The sequence below is a fragment of the Rissa tridactyla genome, chromosome 2, assembly GCF_028500815.1.
Source record: "Rissa tridactyla isolate bRisTri1 chromosome 2, bRisTri1.patW.cur.20221130, whole genome shotgun sequence".
In the NCBI taxonomy this organism is placed as follows: domain Eukaryota; kingdom Metazoa; phylum Chordata; class Aves; order Charadriiformes; family Laridae; genus Rissa; species Rissa tridactyla.
In genome coordinates this window covers 104,077,697-104,099,406 of record NC_071467.1, presented here as the reverse complement: position 1 = coordinate 104,099,406, position 21,710 = coordinate 104,077,697, and the positions used below count along the sequence as shown (strand labels likewise).

At 46.4% G+C, this 21,710-nt stretch overlaps 2 protein-coding genes across 8 annotated transcripts in view; one reads left to right on the top strand and one right to left on the bottom strand.

Annotated features, from left to right (window-relative positions):
- The window catches only part of SLC66A2 (solute carrier family 66 member 2), a 74,848-nt gene extending 64,483 nt beyond the window's left edge, over window positions 1-10,365 (top strand). For 2 of the 4 annotated variants that reach the window (XM_054191417.1, XM_054191416.1), the window contains exon 6: window positions 6,664-10,364. In XM_054191417.1, coding sequence (XP_054047392.1) covers window positions 6,664-6,871 — 208 coding nt within the window. In that variant the 3' untranslated portion in view covers window positions 6,872-10,364. Of the gene's footprint in view, window positions 1-6,663 lie in introns of all 4 variants that reach the window. The other 2 variants (XM_054191419.1, XM_054191418.1) reach the window with 2 other exon arrangements.
- Window positions 10,366-13,359: 2,994 nt separating this feature from the next.
- Window positions 13,360-21,710, bottom strand: part of KCNG2 (potassium voltage-gated channel modifier subfamily G member 2) — a 61,529-nt gene continuing 53,178 nt past the window's right edge. For all 4 annotated transcript variants that reach the window (XM_054192671.1, XM_054192672.1, XM_054192673.1 and 1 more), the window contains one exon: window positions 13,360-16,163. In XM_054192671.1, coding sequence (XP_054048646.1) covers window positions 15,351-16,163 — 813 coding nt within the window. In that variant the 3' untranslated portion in view covers window positions 13,360-15,350. The remainder of the gene's footprint in view (window positions 16,164-21,710) is intronic.

Here is a 21,710-nt window from a genome sequence, read left to right as displayed (position 1 = left end):
AAAATCAGACTTGAGACTGTCATAGTCAGGTTTTGAGCAGAAGAGCAGAAGGAACGAAGACACTGAAAAGCTTTTATTTGAGTATGATTAGTCCTGGATAAGGGAGGTTGAGCCTAAATATCTGGCTAATCTCATTGTTATGTAAATTACTTTGCCTCTAGTAAAGTTCCTCAAAGAGAAGCAACAGAAAGTTGTTTTTTTTCTTTTGAATGCACTTTACAAACTCTTTCTACATCTGAATAATTTCAGGAGTATTCTGTAAAAATTATCGTTCATTGGCTGACTTCTGATACGCTGTACTAACAGGCGTTTTTTACCTCTAGTTGCTGTCGCTTCAGAATTAATACACGATATATATTGCTGAATGAAGCAAGCTGTTCCTTGAGAAAAGTGAATGCTGTTTTCTAGCATGCCATTTATTTATTTAGCAAATGAAGATTGGTACAGTGTCTTTATGAAATCTACTATCATTGGTAGAGAACAGCAGCACCATAGGGCATTTTTATATTACCATATTAAAAAATAGCATTTAGCAACCCACCCCTAGCCTAGTGTCTGAACAGAAGTGATGGTGTCTTTCTGAGAATTAATTTCAACAGCAGAATAAATAAGTGCTCTTTCATATTTTAAGAGCAGTTGAAAAATACCAGCTTTTCCTCTTTGTGGTCAATTGCAATTTACACAGACTTGACACTGACTGTTACTACATTAGCAACTCCTTGTAACAAGCTCAACTGTAAGTAAGGAGCTTGCTTTTAGGAGGTTTGTTGTCATTGGATACGGCAGTACTGATTTACATTACTGGGAAGTGCTATTTTTACCGCAAGTCTGCTTCAGCCTCTGGCAATACCAGCTATTTCAGCGCAGTTCCTGCCTCCTGCCCCTCCACTTGCCATCTCTTTTGTCACACAACCAAATGCTGCCATTTGTTTATTTCTGCCTCCCCAAATTGCTCTGTGGCACTGCTCACCCCTAACCCGCTCGCTCCTTTGTGCTGAGAGCAGTTGTGCTGTCCTACTAGGCCATATCCTCCATATTAACAAGGTGAGCATTTCCTGCCTTCCACGCCTCCCTGGCTTAGCTTTGGGCTATTTCAGGAAAGATATCAGTTTATTTACTCCTAAATCCTGCTTTGCTGTGTAGCCAGTGCTGCAAGAACAGCTTTGCTCACATGGCTTTGCAGATGTCAGGAAGACCTTGGGGACGGACTCTTTATCAGGGAGTGTAATGATAGGACGAGGGGTAATGGTTTCAAACTGAAGGAGGGTAGATTTAGATTGGATATTAGGAAGAAATTCTTCACTATGAGGGTGGTGAGGCACTGGAACAGGTTGCCCAGGGAGGTTGTGGATGCCCCATCCCTGGAAGTGTTCAAGGCCAGGCTGGATGAGCAGCCTGGTCTAGTGGGAGGTGTCCCTGCCCGTGGCAGGGGGGATGGAACAAGATGATCTTTAAGGTCCCTTCCAACCCGAACCAAACTCGGATAGAGCATGAAGTTGGGCTTTGTGAGATAGGTTGGGAAATTTTTGCTGCACGCAGCCTCTGTATGCTGTGCTGTCCAGTTTCAGGCAGTGTCGATGCTGCCTCTTGCAGCAAAGCTTCATCTAGCTTAACAGTGCAATGTTTGCTCTTGCATGGTGAAGCCAAAGGCCAGACATACACCAACAGGCTGCGATCTGCCAGCTGGCAGCACATGGCATTGCAAAGGAGCAGAGCCACGCAGAGCGCTTGTTCCATCACCACTGGCAGCCTGCATTGGAGCCACTGCTGCGTCATGTGGCTCCCTGGGAGACTCACGCTGTTGCTGTGATCCCACAGATTTTCCATCATGTGGCATGCAGAGTCCTGCAGGGGAAGAAAGCTGAGACTAGAGGGTTGCCCCCTTTGGTGTATTGGTAGCTTGTGAAAAATGACCCTCACACATCTTAGAGGAATGGACTGGAACTTCATTCAGCAAACGGAGGTTATAGCAGAGCAGCAGCAGAATGGCTCAGGTGCACTCTCCCCTTTTTCCTCTTTCTTCCCCACAACAAATTGAAAACTCCATTTCTTTTGGGCAATAAAACCCTGCCTTTCTGCACAGAGAGTGCTCTTTTCTCCTCTGGGACAGGTAAGAGGCAGCTATCTGCCCAAGATAGGCTGTTTTCTTTCTTTTCTACCCCAAAAGTAAGAATAAATACAAGAACTACCTCTCTTCCCCAAGTGAGTGGGTGAAGTTGAGAAGCTGTGGACAAAAATTTGCTTTTCTATTCTGTGTGGCATCCTGGAATGTAGGAGAGCAGTGATGGTGTATCCGTGCGATCAGTCACGCATAGTCATGCACGCACTATTGCATTATTGCAAACAGCATCTGCGTATGTAGTGAGGACAAGGCAATTGCACAGCCCAAATAAGAGGGAAGGACCATTACTATTGTACCTGAGTGTCCGGAGATTAGGATGTGGCAGAAGTCATGCTGATGGTGTAAACTTCATTCAGCCCCTCTCACAGCCTCCTGAAGCATGGGCCTGCGATGTGGGGGCAGGGGCAGCTCTATTTCCCCCTGAGATGCCATGCAGACACTCAATGGGTTTCTCAGCGAGCTGAAACTTTCAGACTGTGCGTGCAAACGGCTGCTGGTTGAGATGGAGGGGAGCTGACAGCAGTTGTAGCTTTTCCCCTGCCTAGGGCAGGCGCTGGAGGAGTGAGACGTACTTAATTGGAGAGGGCACTAGGCGCATTCAGGGATGCTTGCAGACCCTGAATGACAGTGATGAGGCGGGGGTCCTGGGCCACTGCACACCTCTTCTGCTCATTCCCTAGCTTCACCCTTGTGGTGGGTTAACCTTGGCTAGGTGCCAGGTGCCCACCAAGCCACTCTATCATTCCCCGTCCTCAACTGGCCAGGGGGAGAGAAAAATACAACAAAAGGCTCATGGGTCAAGATAAGGACAAGGAGATCACTCACCAATTACTGTCACAGGCAAAACAGACTCAACTTGGGGAAATAAATTTAATTTTATTGCCAACCAAAATCAGAGTAGGATAATGAGAAACAAGAACAAATCTTAAAACATCTTCCCCCCACCCCTGCCTTCTTCCTAGGCTGAACTTCACTCCCAATTTCTCTACCTCCTCCCTGCCAAGTGGCACAGGGGCACAGAGAATGGGAGTTGCAGTCAGTTCTTCACACATTGTCTCAGACGCTCCTTCCTCCTCATGCTCTTGCATTGCTCCAGCATGGGGTCCCTCCCACAGGAGATGTTCCTCCACGTACTTCTCCAACATGGGTCCTTCCCATGTGCTGCAGTTCTTCAAGAACTGCTCCAGTGTGGGATCTTTCCATGGGGTGCAGTCCTTCAAGAATGGACTGCTCCAGCGTGGGTCCTCCATGGGGTCACAAGTCCTGCCAGCAAATCTGCTCCAGTGTGGGCTTCTCTCCCCATGGGTCCACAGGTCCTGTTGGGAGCCTGCTTCAGCCTGGACTTCCCCACTGGAGGAGGGGAAGGAGGTCACAGCCTCCTTGGGACATCTGCCTCCTCTGGTGTGGGGTCCTCTGCGGGCTGCAGGTGGATATCTGCTCCACTGTTAACCTCCATGGGCTGCAGGGGGACAGCCTGCCTCCACATGGTCTTTACCATGGGCTGCAGGGGAATCTCTGCTCTGGTGCCTGGAGCACCTCCTCCTCACCCTCCTTCTTCACTGACCTCGGTGTCTGCAGAGTTGTTGCTCTCACATAATCTCACTCCTCTCTCCTGGCTGCTGCTGTTGGTGCAGCAGTTTTTTCCCATTCTTAACTATGTTATCACAGAGGTGCTACCACTGTCACTGATGGGCTTGGGCTTGGCCTTGTCCAGTGGTGGGTCTGTCTTGAAGTCGTCTGGCATTGGCTCTTTTGTACACAGGGGAAGCTTCTACCAGTTTCTCACAGAAGCCACTCCTGTAGCCTTTTCCTCCCCCCACGGCTACCAAAAGCTGCCACGCAAACCCAATACAACCCTGAACGCCCTTGTCCCAGGCTGTACTCCTCCATCTGTCCACCCCAAATTCAGGCCCTTTCCAAGGCCTTGTGTCTGAAGTTTCCATTCTCTTCTGTCATTCCATGTCTTGGTCCAGCCTCTTTTTCCTACCCCCTTCTCATCTGACCAACATCTCTGCTCCTCTGATGTCTCCTCATCTTTCCTCTGGGGCTCTTCATTGCCCCTTCTCACTTGCGTGACACTATCCCCGTTTCCTTGCCAAGCTTTCTTTGGTTACCCCACGAACATTTAGGTCTGTGCTAGCCATGTGCCTTTTTTCCAGTCCCAGCCTCTCCTCTGGAGAGCAGCCGGCACTCCCACAGTTGCTGCTTTGCATTAACCCTGGGCTCCGAGAACCTCAGTGCAGCCACAATACTAAGGTTTTGTGGAACATCAAGTGTTTTGTATACTTTTATGTTGCATTCTTGTAGTACCTTGGTGATTTGTAGGTTTTCTCTACTGTTTTGTCCAAGCTACTGGACAGAGGAGGACGTACACTTTCTGATTTTTTGAAGACCAGGGCTCTGGAACATGCAAAGGCTATTGGAGCATGCACTAAGTTACCCAGTCAGTATTGCAGGCTGTTGAGTTCACAGGTGGCTTCCTAGCCAGAATTACTTTGGCAAACTCAGCACAGCATGTGACACAGCTAGTGGTGTGCTTCTAGTGCTTGATGACTATGGTGCTGCTGAACTGCATGCGTCTGTAAGGGTTCCCTCAGTGATTATTCTTTCTTTGGGGGAGTAGACTCTTTTGTAGACTGTGCATCTTCTGACAGTGTGTATTTTCTCCTCCACATCTGCACTGCACTATGGGGTCACTTCTAAAACCCAGCTAATTTTCTCCATGGGGAACACATGACAAATATCCATTGCACATTAAATTCCTATTCAGATATTTTGTGTCATCCCTGAATTGCCCTTCTGTCAACAGCAAGCAGGTAGTTTGACCTGCCAGGTTTAGGAGGGTCCCCAACCACATCAGGACAGATTCACAATTAAATTGTGATCAGTTGCCCAGAAAACACTGATAAGCTTAAAATCAGAGGAGGAGGAATGTTGGCTGCCTGCAAGCAAGGTGCCAGTTTTATTACCCTCAGAGTTCATCGCCCTTCCTAATTAAAATCCCAAACAATCCCACCACTGCCTGCATCTGTAAACTTCCTGTAAGTGTGATGTAAGGTGACTCGGTGTGATACGGGAACATGCGGGTGGTGCAGGCTGTTTGCACTGAGCACGAATGACACTATGGGTTCAGCAGTTGTTTTCCTTCTCGGATTATTTATTTACATTTTTAGAATGACCTTGGGTGGGGAATGACTGTTCATTCAGCCCCATGTCCTTGCTTGCACTTATACGCAGGGACTCTCTTTGGAAGGTCCGTAGGATTGTAGACCTGTTTCATGCTCTCAGACACGTGACATGAATTACAGAAAAGTGTGTGTTTCCATAGTGCAATGGGGCAGTATTGACTGAGGCTTTTGGCCACTCTTCCCATATGGGAAGAGAGGGGGCTGCAGCATTTGGCTTGCAATAAATAGCATTGTGTACTTGTATCCAAAATACAAATTGTGCTAGCTCCCTGCCTGAATGTTTGAGAAATGAACATTAAGTCCTACCCTGCTGCATGGGCCTGACTGCATTTGATGAATTGGAGTCAGTGCTGGCAAACCGTAATTGCTCATAATTATGACAAATCATGCGCAATGCTCATACTGTGAACTACAAAGCTTTTGTCTGCTACCGCTTATCCATCTGTTTAAAAAGCTCTCCTGTTAAAGTGCATGAAGCTTGGAAACAGCCTTCAGGATGTGGTTGTTCACATTTTGTCGAGGGCACTGAAAAAAAATTCGGTCTGTTTGAAGAACTTGCTTCTATTCCCTAGAGTTTCTCCTGCTGTGGAGGCGCAGGAGCTGGACTGCAGGACAGGGGAAGGCTCAGCAGTACAGCAAGATGAAAGCAAGGATGGCTGTTAAAAGGAAGTCTGAGCATTGCTCTTGATCTATGTCCTTGATAAAAATCCCTAGTGATGTTCATCCTTCCAGTAACAGCTGCAGGCATGTTGTTTCCCCTCTTTCTGTATTACTGGACAATCTGTCTTTCTGGTTTTTTGGTTTTGCATTTTTTGCAATAAGAAGTGGCTTCTTGCATCTATCAATCAGAAGTGTTTGTTTCAGCAGATGCTAAAAAAGCGTAGATGCATGAGAGAGCAGGCTGCGTGTTACTTCACCTTGCATGAGCACAAAATGGCACGCACAAGAAATAACTGCTGGGATGAATTGCCTTTGTTTTCTATGCACTGTATTACTTTGGTTTATGGTCAGTGCTGTCAGCATGTGGCAGTCATGTATACAGAGCACCGCTGAGTCAAATATGCTAGCTGGATATTTAAAAATCTTGGATACCTTCATAGCCACAGGCATTTGGAGCTGTAATTGCTGAGATAAGAGTGCTGCAGTTTGTGGGTTAGAGAATTTGATCCTCCCTTCCAAGTACAGTGCTGCACGTCTTGGCCAGGCGCGCTGTCTGCCCTGGTCAAGGGGAGTCCCAACCCACTGTTGAGTGTAAACCCTCACTGAAGTAGGTGGGATCCTCTGGCACGGCAGGTCTAATCACAAGCCAAGTTCTTCTCAATAAATACTCCTCCCTTCTTTTCTGTCTTTTAGTGTCAAGATGGTGCTGATGTGGACCAGTGGGGACACGTTCAAGACTGTTTACTTCATCTTGAATCAGGCCCCTTTCCAGTTCTCCATCTGCGGACTCCTGCAGGTTTTTGTGGACATCGCTATCCTATTGCAGGTTTACTTGTACAGCTACTACCCTCAGAAGCCTGTGTCCCACACCGCGCACCCAGCCAGCACCAAGGCCCTCTGAGGCACTTAGCTGGACAGGTTGCAGGTCAACGGGGCTGCGGAGTCAGCCATGGCAGCTCCTCTTCCGCTTGTAAATACTCCTGTGTTGCTGAGTTGAAAGCAGAAATGAGAACAAGGATTGAAAATCTGGCTGCTCTTCCAGCTCGGGAGGTTTTATTTTAAATAACTTGCTCTCTCTGTTTTCAGACTTAGCTGTACAGAACTGTTTTTGGTGGGGGGAAGGGCACTTTATTTTTGCATATGTACCTATGAGCCTTATCAATTCACAAATGTTTGTATATTTAATCACAAGGGCTGGATGGTTTGTGTTTTTAATGCTATTTAAAAATGTTACACCACAGAAATTATAGGATATTTTGTCTGGAACTTTTACCTATTTATATAATATAAAGTCTGTATATTGGCAGGAAGTTTGTGGCATATGCTAGCATTCAGTATCTCCACGATTTAGGAAGAAGTATTGAAGAGCAAATGCAGGAGCTTTGTCTTTTCCTTAAGCAGGTTTTCTGGTGAGCAGAGAAGGTGAGGGCAGGAGGCCCTGCAAAGAGGTGAGCAGCCAGAAACGAACTGGTCATACACGGTGTAAAGCATCAATGTACTAAAGAGTGAATGGCAGGTGTTCACCCCTGCTGCGGGATCAGTGTGGCGGGCGGACACATCAAGAAGATGATGAAGGGGTTCTGCGTACGGACAATGCTAGAGCCATGTTTAGAGGAGGCACAGCCAGTCAAGCAGGCAGCCAAAAGGAGGAGCTAACAGGAGACTGCAGGTAACCGGTAGTTGTGCTTTGAAACAACTGAGTTTGAGAATAGCCCGCCCTGCGCTCAGGGGGCAGCACTGCTCCTACACCTGTGCACAGGACAGAGCTGGGCTGTGGGACATCTTTCACAAACGAAGGGGCCAGCAGATCTGTGTTGCCAGTACTGCCAGGCAAGTATTTCTAGATGGCCATTGAGCCACAAAGGTAGAAGCAGCTCCACTTCCATCACCTCAAAAAGGGAAGTGAAAAAGTTTGAGACAGAGAAAAAGCCATATCCTATGGAGTAGGACTAGCATCTGACAGCTTGATTTGTTGAGGCGGAGATTCATGTTCATGTTGTTTAATGCCAAACAAGAACCAGTTTATATTTTGGGGTGCTTTGTGCATTGACCCAACAGGGAAGGAGTCCATGTTTTCCTTTTTCTGTTGCTTTAGATCTTCTAGGCTCTTAGAAGGACCAGCAGCTTGTACTTAGACAGAGGGACTGAGAAAGCTGAAAGAGCAGAGAGTTTATTTATAAATGTAGATGTTGTCTGTAATGGCTGTTTGCCAGCGTAGGTCACCGTGCCCTTTCTGAGAACTGCACATGTCTAGCAGCTGCAGGTGGCGTGGACCCACAGGGGGCTGTGACCAAGCCCCTGGGCTCCTGCCAGTTGCTGTCGTGAAACCGCCCTGGTTGGTATGAGACAACCATAGCAAGACGCTTAGTCCCAGGAAAAGCTATGCCTGCGCTGCTTTCTTCTTCATGAGGCTCCCTCCCTGCTGCCGGGTGAATCCCGTCTGACCACAGGCAAGGTGTTAGAGCTGGGACAGATTTGTGAGAATCATTTTTTCTCCACGATTAGCCTGAGAGCTTATGTTTTCTTACCGATTGCAGCAAGTCTGAGGTTTAATAACTTCCATGTGTAAATCAGATACTTCCCCTACTTTGTTCTATGTGGTAACCTCATGATTTGAGTCTGGACTGTCTTCATTGGTGGCAAACTGTCCTCTGGAGGGGGAGCATCAGCTGGCTTCAGCAGTGGTTGCATGATGCTTGGTTGGGAATGTCTGTCATAAGACAGGGAAGAGTGGTCTGTCCCTGTCTGCTTTACAGACTCGTGCCCCTCTCACCCCCTCACTCTCCAGGTGGCCCAGGCTGACACTGGGGCTCCCACTGCACATGCGTTTGGTTTTGGAGATGACATGGTGGTGGTGGAGGGCTGAGGCCCAAACTTGCGGATAGAAGTCCTGCCCTGGGGCTAAGCCGTCCTGCCCTTCAGAGGGGGCACTGCTGGAGGTGGAAGAAAGGGCGTCCTCAGGAAGCCCCTGCTGCCCTGGCAGATCCAGTCGGATCTGCATGAGTAAAGCAGAGCCGAGGAGAGCTGCTGTTTCCAAGGGCTGGGCAGAGAATGCTCTGCTCAGGCACTGACTCCATGCTCTTTGTTTGATACCATCCTCTTTCAGGCCTGAAGTGACCTTACAAAGACGATGTACCCAGCATGGCAGACTATGAATGTTTTGTTCTTCTCTTTTCTCCAATATTCTGGTTGTGTTACAGGAACATCTGGGCTTTTGTCTTTTTCAATTGAAAACTTACTTAACAGCTGGCTTCTCCGGTATGCTGCTTTAATGAGGATTGTATTTCTACTGTATGCAAACAAACACTTTCTTGTGTGTTTTAATGGTCTGAAGTTTTTTTTTAAATACCTTGTAATGATAAGATTTTTGTATATGGTGGTCTTTTTCTAATATTCTATGAAACGGGGATATAAGAAAGAAATAGCTCTTAAGAAATATACTTCCGTATGCTATTGCTTCACCTGGGAGTGCATGCTTTTGGCCACCTCTTTGGCTTTGAACTACAGGTATTACTGAGGATAAAACAACTGTTGTTTTTTCCTTTTGGGACTCTTCCCTGAGCAGATTTTGAGTCTGTCATCAGTATCCAAACCAGTGAGCTCTGCAGACCAGTCTCATTCACACCAGAGCTGCAAATGCTGGGAGAGAAGCCAGTGAAACCATGTCTAAAGTTATTTTCTGTATGTGGCATTTAGCAAGGTAGGACTCTTGGCCAGGAACTCTTGAACTTCATCTTGCAAGATGCTTTAGGGACAAAATGTTACAGAACTTTGTTTTTGTTCTTTAATTGTCAGGAATTATCTGTATCAATGATCACCTCAGAGAATAAGAAATCAATTACTTTAAATACATCTCTTTGAATGTATGGCACATTTCATGGAGTTTATTTTCTCTGTCAGTTGCAATGTTTTTTTTAAATAAAAATTGCCTATTATATATAAATTGCAGTGTTGCTTTGTTTTGTTCAGATGCAAGATGCATGCTTCTTAACTCTTATTATAACTTATCTTGTCTAGAGGATTGTCTGTAGGAATAATTCGCATGCTTTTTCCTCCTGATGGCTGGGTGAGCACAAGGCATAAATTGTCCTGAGGTCAGCGTGCACGGCAGGGATTCTGGATTTCTGTCCCCTGCTTTTCTATACATCCTGGGGTAAACTTACCCTCATGACCACTTAACTCTTTTATGCTCGTGATGCTCCCAGTAAAAACACATTACTAGCAGACTATTATGTAGCTTTAAAAAAAAAACACCTGTATTGTGCAAACTGCACAATGAGGTCAAAGACGGGCACAGCTGAGGGACATGCTCTTTGCAGCCTCTGCACGGAAGATGAGGAAACAGAGTGTGTCATCTCATGGCCAACCGCTGTGCCAAGAGGAGTCTTGACCTCCCTCCGTGTTGGTTCAGGACATGAAGACAAGCCAACACAGTCAGGACCAGCCTTGTGGCCGATGTGTGGCTCCTGGGCCTTGCCGGGCTGCTCTGGCATGGGGAGATGGTTTGCTGTTGCTGCCTGCCGTGGCTGCAGAAGCTGGAAAAGGGGAGTTGGTGAGAAGAGAGGGCTGGGGACATAGGAGAGAACATCGGGAAGAGCAGGAGAGAGGTGGGAGAGACTGAGCTTACTCAAATAAGGGGCTGAAGGAAGTGGCTCCTGGAGAGGAGGGAATGAAAAAAACCACGACCTGGAAGGGCAAAGGTAGGTAAATCAGTGAAGTGGGGATAAAGGACGAGGAAAATGAGGGTGGTGAGTAAAACCTGCCAGCTCTGTTACAGTCTGCGGGCAGTGGAGACCACAGGGACCAAGCAGTCCCCACAAGAGCCGAGCCTGCTCATTGCTCACAGTGGTTGTACCGTCTATCCCAAATAGTATTGGTGTTACCGGCTGCTGCTCTGTCACTCACTGAGGAGAAGCTAATGGTGGGACTGGCCCTAAATGAAACCATGTGGAGCCCCTTCAGTAAAGGGGAGGTCTCCCGGCCACCTCTGGAGGCTGCAGCCCTGGTCCTGGCCTGAGGACAGTGCAGGGCAGGCTGTGCTCTGCCCTGCGGCGCCATAGAGACACATTTCATGATGAGGGGTTTGGCTGCATGTATCGACATACGTAGTTAGATGCAACTACAACATTTTAAGACTTTTAAGAGGCAAAGCTCAAATTCGGCACTGGGTAGTAAAGCAAAAGTTGGCCCACAGCTGCTGTTTGTTAAATTTGGTTGTGATCCTTAGCTTAGGCTTGAGTTCAAGGGCCTGGCTGGAAGGCTTCAAGGGCCTGACTGATGGCTGTAGCTTTTTGGTGGCTTTCTGTAACAGAAAGAAGACATTAATGTGTAAGTCAACAATATGCCAATAAATAAACTGCCTGGATACCTGTGCCAGCAGCTGTAAATAAGAGGCATGGACTAGAACAAAATGTGAGGCACACGTTGGAGCAGGGGCAGATCTCCCTGTAAACAGCATTGTAAATCAGCCAGGTCCCAAGCGGACGACAGCATCTGGAAATGCCCTGACAGCAAACACAGACATAGGCCTTCAGACCCCACACCCTGCCCCTTCTGTGTCCCAGTTTACATGGATTTGGCTCTCATAGGTGCTGGCTTAGCTGTGCTGGAAGACCAAGGGGCTTTGCTCAGCCTCAGATGGGCCATCAGAACCATGCTGGATTTCTTTGCCCATCAGCCCCTCCATCCACTTCTTTCCTCTTCCGCCCCAAAGCTTCGTCCTCTTCTAAGGCTGTAGCTTGTAGGCACTAAGCCCTCTGAGAGCCAAGGGTACTTTGCCCCCGTGAAGCATCTGCTGTGAGGCTGCTGTAGACGGTGCCTGTTCTGTCCCCATCAGTGTGAGACAGCAGCCCCCATCTGGCTTACTGCTGAGGGGAGGACACCAGTGTCATGTTTTTCTTACAATTAGTGCTCCTTCATAACTGAGGTTGCTATGAGGTAGGAGATGGCTGTGCACATGTGCTGTGTGAGCAGAAGGAGTTGTGTTTGACTTTGTGCCATTCCCTCTTACTCTGTGCCTTTACCAGTTACTGCATCCTTAGCTCTCAAACATAGTTACGGTTTTCAGATGACTGTTGTTGCCGACTGCCAGAATTTGTATGCCCAGGCCCATGGATGCTGCCACCAAGATGGCCATGTAGAAGAGGCAGCTTTGCTCACATGCGTTTTGAGTTTCTGTCCCATAGCAAAGAAGAATATTTTTTTCCTTGGGGCAAAACCAATGTGCTACAACCATGAAGCACTAGATTGTGTTTCAAAGAAACAGGTGTAACTACCCTCTGGTACCGGCACACATGCAAACAGCAGTGTGGCATTTATTATAATTAGAGCTAAATGGCCTTAAATCATGAGTGTGCTGTGTCAAAGAAAAAATAACAACCACCATACACAACAAAACCAACACTTCTCCAGTGGCTGATCAAAAGTAATAAGCATCACCCGTAACAACAGCTATGCTGCGTGAAACTCGCTCTCCTCTGGGTATCTTTTATGTCTGCCAATGTGTGCATCGCAACTTAATACAGCTTCCAAAAATAATTTGTTTAAAAGGTTCCTGTTTTATATTTGTTTCTTCATCTGTCATCTCAACAGATAAAATGAAACTTATTAAATGCCAGGCCTTGACTAGCAGGCATAATGAGCGGGTTTTGTCACTTTATTAAAACTCTGTGCGTGCTGGAATTAATTATGTGCCTTTTGAAAAATATAAAGAACTCACTATTGTAGGACAATAGGAACTTGATGGAGCACAGCAGTAACATGGTGTGTGTCATCACTCTGTTTTCCTACACAGCTGCTGAGCTGCAGTTAGCTGTCCCGGTCCTGTTTTTTTCATGCTGCGGGGTCAAAAGTGGCATTCATTCATGGTTATTTGCTAGCATTGCAAGTGTGAAACTCTTAATTCTGCAAGGATGTTTACTCCAACTAAGAGTAGGCCAATGCTGCTGATCACTGATGGGCCTCACCACCTCGAGGAGATGTATTCTGCATCCTCTGTGCATGATCACTGCATTCACACCACAGATGTAGCAGTAAACAGTACCTGGTGTGCAGAAACCAAAGTACCGTGAAAGGTGAACTTGTGTGTTCACCTGGTGAATCCGCTGGGTCCCATCTGAAGACTGAGTACCCGAATGCCACCATAAAATGCTCTGCTGCCCCTCAGTGCCTCATCACACTTTACCCCCACACACCACTCACTCTGCTGGTTTGCATTTAGCCGGCTGCAAAGCCGTATCCCTGATGCCAAACCTTAATATGCCTATATGCAAGAAATGCCTGCCTCAGGGTTAAAAAAATAATAAAATTAAAAATCTCTCATGAGTCACAGCAACTCAGTGCTGGTATTGCTTTGCCAGGAGTCTGAGTCAGCCCACGCACCATCCACCGGCCCTTGGCCCTCCTCTCCTGGCACAAGGCGCGGACGTGCTCCCGGTGGTGCTGGTGGTCTGTGAAGGACAGGCAGAGCCCCGGCGCATGCAGCTGTGTTTGGTTTGCTTGTAGTTCAATGCAGCTGGGGGTCTGGAGACCCAGATGCAGCCTGCAAGGCAGGGGGGCTCAGTTTTGCTGCCTCCATCTCTTGCAGCACCCACCAGCGAACTGTGTGTGTGTAACACACCTGCTGCTCCAAGCCCAGTGACCCTGCTGTGCTGCTCGGCACTGGCTGGCCTGGCTATGGGCCGGAGAGGGCTAGGGGCATGGGATCTTGGCTGGAGCACCCGCACACATGGCTTCACATCAGCACGGCGAAACACACCTCCCTCCCACCCCCCAATCACCAGGGGGCGAGCATTCAGCAACAAAGCTTCTAATTTTTATTAAAATAAAGTGTAACCTTTTATTTTCCCTTGCTCCATTCCTATAAGGAATGGCTTAATATGGGAGTTTGCTAATGTAGGATTGGTGTTATGACATATGCTAAGGCAAAAAAACCCCAAACCCATATTCAATGCTTTTTTTCTCTTTCTGGCAGGACGAGAATACGGAGGGTGACACTGCATGGCTTTAATACAAACGGGGGCACAGGTACAAGAGTTGTGCTCCATTTCCCTCCGTCCCCTGATCATATCCTACCTGTAGGAGCACTGAAAGGCCCACACAGCTGCTAACTTGGAGCAGCTGCACAGCTCCTCTGGGGAGCGGGCTGGAGAGCTCAGGGGGCTGGCATCAGTACACAAACAAGCCGACGCCACCATATGGTTCATTTTCCCTTTAAATTGACTTAAATCTCTTGAGAATTAGGAAAAAGAGCCAGAGCAATAATTCCCATTTTTAGATGACAGGATCGCCTTTTCCTTAGTAGGGGAAAGAAAAAAACCACAACAAAAACACCTACTCCTAACATAGGGCAGAGCTGCTGCGCCGCAGCTCGGGCCAGAGCCCACTGAAGGTGTCTCATTGACTTCACTGGGTTTGGGCTGCTCCTCTTTGCACATGACGGCAGTCAATGCAGCCACCACTGCTGAGGAGGAGTATGAAGAGCTGGGAGACGCTGCTCGTTTCACATCACCCTCCCCTTCTTGGGCTGTGTGTAGTTCGGTTTTAGTTGTCTGTTGAACACATTTTTTGATACATGAGAGATGGAAATAGTTAACAGAAAGTGGCAAAATGGCATGATTTGTAAAGATATTTGTTATATTCAACTGTTAGCAAAGGAAAAAAAAAAAAACAAGTTAACATTCAGTACCATAGTCAGGAAGATTGTCTATGTATATGTCTGTCATGGGGCTAAGATACAAAGCTTAGGGTGGTAAAAAATGTGTATTTACTAAATAATGCATACTGCGCTAGCGCACAAGTTAAAGCTGGCAGCCGGCAGCCCCGGCTGCGCTGCCTGATCTGTAAAACAGACAAACCCAAGCCCCTGGGAAAGCTGAAGTGATGTTTCTGCCCTTTTCTTGCCCTCACACCTTGGCTTGTCTGAGGTTCGCGTTCCTTGGCAGAGCTGCTGAAACAAACCCCGTACACAGGGCACTGCAGCACGGGGAGCCCCCTTGTTCAGCCCCTCGCTTGCGGAGTGTCACCGAGCAGGGAGGAGGCGGCATGTTGGCTGCTCTGCCGAATGGCACCCCGGCACAGGCTGTGCTTCACCTTACGTTCTCCTGGCTGGCTACGTTCAACAGCTGCTCCTTGGGGGTTGCCAAAAATACTTGTTCAATAGAAAAGAAAAGCCCTATGAAAAGCGATGGCGCAGAGCTGTACTTGGTAGAGATTCTAGGGGCACTTTTCAGGGGGCCCGTGAGATCAAAAGTTGGTCTTTAGTGACAACCTTGTGTGTGTCTGACCCTCATTTATGCAGTTCAGGAAGATCTGCTTGCAGAACTGACCCCCCCTTGTCCACTGCTTCTTGTGCTGCTGAATATGTCTTCAGCTGTTCAGAGTCAACAACTTCTCTTGGCTTCCTGGTCGACCACGGGCTGACCGTCCTGCCCAGTAGCATTTGGTGGGAATGTGACACCGAGCCCCTGTGTACTGTCACCACCTGGGAGTTTGGTGCTCTCTTCTAGCTGGCGCATCTGCCTGCTTGCTGCTCGCTGCTGCTGCTCTTTCAGCTCACTGTAGGAACGGGAAAAGGTATGAAAGATGGACGTGACTGGGAAAGCCATCAGCAAAATCCCACTCAAGATACTGCTCAGGGCTACCACCTGTCCGGGGATGCTACGAGGCACCATGTCGCCATAGCCAACAGTTGTCATGGAGATCACAGCCCACCAGTAACTGGTGGGGACACTTGTGAATTCTTGCTTGGCTCCTAGTTCGCTCTCAGCCAAGTACACCAGCGGCGAGAAGAGGGCCATGGCGACGCAAAGGAAGAGCAGGAGGAGCCCGAACTCCCTGGTGCACCGGCGCACAGTGAGCCCCAGTGTCTGCAGCCCCAGCGAGTGCCGTGCCAACCTCATCACGTATAGGATGCGCAGAGCCCGCAGGAAGCGCAGCACCAGGCCCACTCGTTCCAAGTACTTGTTCCCAGCTCCCCCACTAGGCTTGCTGCTGTTTTTCGTGGAGACCATATCCACAATGAGAGAGATATAGAAAGGCAAGATGGCCAGGATGTCGATGATGTTGAGCGGGGTTTTCAGGAAAGCGCACTTGTTCTCTGCCTGGATGGATCGCAGCAGGAACTCAAATGAAAACCATGCCACGCACACCGTCTCCAGCACAAAGATGTCATAGCACTTCCGTGAGCATTCACCCTGGGGGGAAGAGGAGCGGGAAACACAGAAAAGGGGGAAGAAAAAAGATTTAGCCAGGGAGCGAACCAAAGAAAGAGAGAGTGGCAGTTCTTAAAGGAAAGTACAACGTGAAATCGATAAGAGAACTGCAAGGTGCCAAAGTAAAATCATCACTTCTAAGAGCAGCTGGAACAGATAACTAAACCCAGAGCTACTAACTACATGTCTGGCTGCAGGGCAGGTCAACGATGCTCAGGAGTATCCTGAGGCTGCCAAGAATTTGGTGTGATGGTATCAGCTGTCGGCCAGACAGCCCACTGCTGAAAGGCCGGTGGCTCATACCTCATGTCTAACCGAGCCCTTAACACCCTTTAGAAAGGATTAGTAGAGGATTCATGGATTTTAATAAATGGGTGACCCCTCTCTCCCTTCATGATCAATAATAAATTGCTTATAAATGGCTCATAAACACCTACAGCATTTTATATTACGTGCTTGGAGTCATCTGCAATCTGTTATTCACAGAATATAGAACAGTTTTTATGTTCCAGTGAACATTTACTAACACGCTAGTCCTATAGTCAAAAGCTGATGTAAAGTACCGACAAATGTAGGTATTTCTAAAAGAAAAAGTACCACAAGAACAGAGGGAGGGTCCAGAGAGATAAGCATTTTCAGTTACCTCACCTGTAACAACTAATGACCACGATGCCCTCCCCAAGCTTTCTGAGGCACTGGAAGAGGTGCTCTTCCCTGCAGGCTCACTTAGAAAATAAGGAGAACTCCGGTTCTTTAGTTACGATGCCTGTAAACAAGCCAGCCTTGGTGCACTGGAACAGCAATAAACAATAATGCTGGTAATGGCTGCTCTTCGATTGTTAATTCAACAGCACAAATACTATGGCAATTCTCCGCTACATCACTGCTAGTAACTCCGGCTGAATAATAATCAGCTTCTCTAAATAAACAGCTTTTGATGTGGACAATTATAGGGCTAGTGCTGTTTCCTCTGTTAAATGCTCATATAAAAGTGCTAATGCTCTGGGGGCTTTGAGTGGAAGGCAAATGTATATTTATTTAAGGGAAGTGTATATTTATTCGGTGAGCCACTTTGACTCCGAACAGTTCATGAAAATTCTTGTAAGTATGTAGGAGTCTGTCTGTGGCAGTGGAGTTTGTGACTCGCACTGGATGCAACAGGTATTAGGTACCAATGTAAAACCTCATTTTCCCCGCCTATGCTAAATTATAGCAATAAAGCATCACTTAAGAGTGGTGAGGCTGTGTCAAGCTGGTCCCCATTTCACCACTGGAGAAGCTGCGAACCGGGCACATCTACGAACAGTTCTGCCCACATGCTCACCACAGGTGTCTTTTGCGAGGCAGAGCCAAGGAAATTTTTACCGCACAGCACCACCTTCTAACTCCATCCTTCTCAAAAGTGTTTATGCACAGTTTTTTCCCTGATGTGGGGAAAAAAAAAACAACAACCAAACAAAAACCCAGCAAAGGAGTGATAAGACTTTTGTAAGACTTTTGCCCTCTTCACTAACTACAATGTGCTCCCCAAAATGTGGGGGAGTGACTGAATACACGTTTCAAGGGCTGCTGCACTGCTGGCAGTAAGAGCAGTGTCATCACATTGAGTATAAAGCCTTGTGTTACCTCAAGATGATAACCAAAACGCCGAGGTACCCTCCCCATATCATGCTTAAGAAAAGATTGAGACAATGACTAAAGAGATGTCAACAGGAAAAAAAACTGTGAAAAGGAATCCTCAGAGACGGTGTTTATGGTCCTTGTACTAAACATGACAAAAGGTTGTACTGCCTTGTATTTATAGATTATTTATAGATGTTTGTATTCCACTTTCCACTGGCATATGATGTACCTCCCACTGTTTCCCATGCTGATATGGAGAGAAAAATTACTTGTCCCATTGAAATTGCTGTCAAAATTTTATGTATATTGCAGGGAAGAAGGATAATCTTGTTTTACTAGTGTAGCAGCTCAGATAGCCTGTCTTTAATGTCCTAATTTTAATAGGTGTGAAGACTAGAAGGAGCTTAATTTCTGTCTCCCTCACCAAACTAATTTGGTCATAAATGAGTATTTTTGTCACAATCATAACACACAGGACAAAACATTCTGTTTTTAGGGATTTCGCTCCTACCACAGCATAATTAAGCTGTCAGGCTCTCCCATCAGGTACAGAACCAAGATGCTTTCACACCACCGCACAAATCTGGCTCTGTGGGCCAGAGCCAAAGCTCCCAAAGTCAGTGGCAGCACTCTGCCTGTGCCACTGTAACTTCTCACCTTATTACGAAGAAAACAGCCATCAGATCCATATTGTCCCAGAGCCCTGCTGCCTGGGAATCTCTCATCAGGATACGCTTGATCTCACACCTAAGGGCCATGGTTGCACGTGCTTTGCAGCTCCTGATGCTATCCTTGCACGTGCACAAAAGGATCAGGCTGAGATGTTAGGAAGACAACACACAGGAAAATAGCTATGGCTTGAGCAAAGCAGCAGCAATGGCAAGAAGTAAACCCCCCCCCCCCAAGATGCAAATTTGCTTTCTCTGAAAGGTACGTCACTACTTGGACCACCATGTATGGAAAGTAAGATGTAGCTTGCCTTAAGAGACCTATCTGGCAGGAAGCATTCCGGATTCTGATGTGCATATTATAATTTTCAGGCCACTAAAAGTTTAAAGAAACTCAGTCAAGCCTATGGAGAATTTAGCCTTGGAATAGACCTACAAAGACACTGAGGCTAATTTGGCACCCAATTGCCCCAGTACTCTCTCTTTGGTGCATAGGGAAAGGAAACTGTCCAAAGTCCTTCTGTGTACGAGTTTGGTTTGAGAGCAAATAGGAGTAAAACTGTTCCTCATTAATGAATTACCAGCAGTGATGACTTTCACAAGACCCTATCTGCCCTCCCACACTCTGACATGTTTATCCTGTGTAGGTTCACAAACCTACAGCTTTGCTATTTATGTCTCCAGTCTTCCTGCAGAACTACATCAAAAAGGCAAGTGCAGGAGCAGCCTGGCAACATTTGCTCAGCTGAGCACAAAGGGCTCGGTGATATCTGAAGCTCGGGTCATCCAACACAGCAGAACCAAGCTGGCATCTTTGCCCATCACTGTAATGAAAAGCTGAAATGTACTCCATCCAGAACTGATGTTGGGCTCTGGCTTTTCCCCGCCCTTCCCACTATCCGCAGCTGACAGCTAACATTGTGAATGCCAAAATGTTTACTTTCAGAAGAGTGGAGCGATAATGCTCTGCCACGCAGAGTTCATTTTAATGGGATGAAACAATCCCCTCTTATAGCTAATGCATAATTATCTTCAGCAAAGTGCTAGTCTTTCTCAGTATCGTTATTAACGTATTGCAATCTGAACACGCCAGGCTCTGTCTGAAGCCTGTCCTGAGAATAAGAGGGTCTGAACAGGCTTTCAGAAAACAGACCCGTGTGTTGATTAACTTGCCATAGGCCTTTTTTTCACTAATTAAATGTCTTCCTGTCCCCTGGACCATGTTTCAATATCATCTAGGTATGACCTATTATTATCCTCAGATGAAATAAAAAACAGTAACAGCAAAAACGTGTTTCATGTTCTTTGCTTCTTTCAGCTGCAGCTGCTTTTCACTGCAGTTTTTCCCCCTTGATTACAGCATTGTAAAAAAAAAAAAAGGCAATTTTTCTATTTCTAAAACTTTTAACTATGTATTTGAGTACAACCAGATGCTGTAACTTTGCTTAGGGTTTTGAGGTTTTTTCCATACAAGAAAATAAAACAAAAATGCACAGAAAGACATACACAGATGGAAAAAAGCAATCAAGAATTAATCAGGCATTGGAATAAGGAAAAAAACAAGTCCTAACAGAACAGGATAGCATCCCGCCCAAAACAGGTCCAGATCAAATTTGTTCTCAAAAAAGATCAAGCTATAACAGCTCATGGTCATAAACATGTACATTAACAACTAAATACTGCTTTTTACTTTTTTGTAAGCAAAACAGCTAGCTCTCATACTAGCTAACCAGATTTCTTCATCTTGTAAGCTAATGGATACATTTTTATGATTACATTTTCATATCTAGCTTTATGAAACTGGGCCACAGGAAAACTTCTTTAAAATTTTCATAATAATTTGATTTATTTTTGTCTTTTAGAGGTCTAAACAAAAAATAGCATGAATGGCAATCACAAGGGACACCTTTCCAGTATTAAGAGAGTAACATTCTTTTTTTTTTTTTTTTTTTAATGTACATATAACCACGCTTTTAAATAAACAATATCTGTGGAAACAGTTGTTCTTTACAAAATGCATATGTTTGTTTATGTGTGTGCCTGTGTTTCTTTCAAACAGCAAGTAGATTTTTTTTCCTGTGCAGAAATTACTTGGCTATGAGGAAATATCTGCAGTTGCACAGGATTTTGGGGCCATATACTAATGTCAACACAGGGCACAAGAAAAGAAAAGAAGAAAAATCTCAGTAAGTAATTCTATGCAGTCAAATTAAAGTGAGTCTCCTTCACTAGGATTTATAGAAATTTGCTGTCAAAAAGCCAACTGCAGTATCTTTCTTCTGGAGAAACATTTTCTTTGCCAAAGGTTCCTTTGGCAAAAGGAAAATTACAAAAGGAAAAGCTCGTGTCACTGGAGTTCAAATCCAGCTGTACTCATTGCTCTGTATGGTCTGTCTAAAAATTGCAGGCATCTTTCACAAACGTTTTGGTTTGGCTTGCAGGGTCCCTTTCACTGGTACTTCCCTGTACGGTGCCTCAGTAAAAATCTCCAGTGTGTGTTGGGTGACTTCTTGACCCTGTCTTTGTCCTCTGGTCTCCTGAGAAGAAATTCTGACTCTCTTCTAGATTCTTGCAGGCTTTGACGCCATGTCCCCCCCTCTGGCATTAGAAGATGTCAAAAGCCAGATCACCTCTAACCGCCCCAGTTCTTGTGTTGCTTTGCGCACACCTTTTTGTATGGTCAGCAGCTCCACAGCACTTTTAGGGAAGAAGTTTCAATGCTGCCCACTTCCCCCCTGTAGTGAAGATTTCCCTCCCTGTCAAATGTATATGTTAGGAAAAAACCAAACCAAACCAAACCAAACCAAACATGAGAGGCATTGCATACAAAAATACTTACCTAAGCTTTAAAATAATGACATTTCTAAAACAATATTTTTGTTCTCTTCCACTTGCCCCTTGTTACTTGAGCCTTTCGGGTCATGTATTTCAAGTGATTCTCTGTGCACATCAGATCCAACTCCGTTTTAACAACAACAAGGAACTCGAAATTCTGACATAACCGAGGTCTCAGCACCAGAGATCAGCATTAAGGGACCTGCAGACAACATCCCTGGAGATGCCACACAAGGTCTGCCCGCAGCCTGGACGCAGCTGGGGGCTGCAGAGAATGACAGTGCCCAGCCCAGCAGCTGAGGGTGTTACCCTTGGAGCTGGCGTGAGGCTGAGCCGCCCGTTTCAATGAACATCTGCGGGGAGAATGAGAGGACAGACCCCCTGACTTCCAGTTATTCATCAG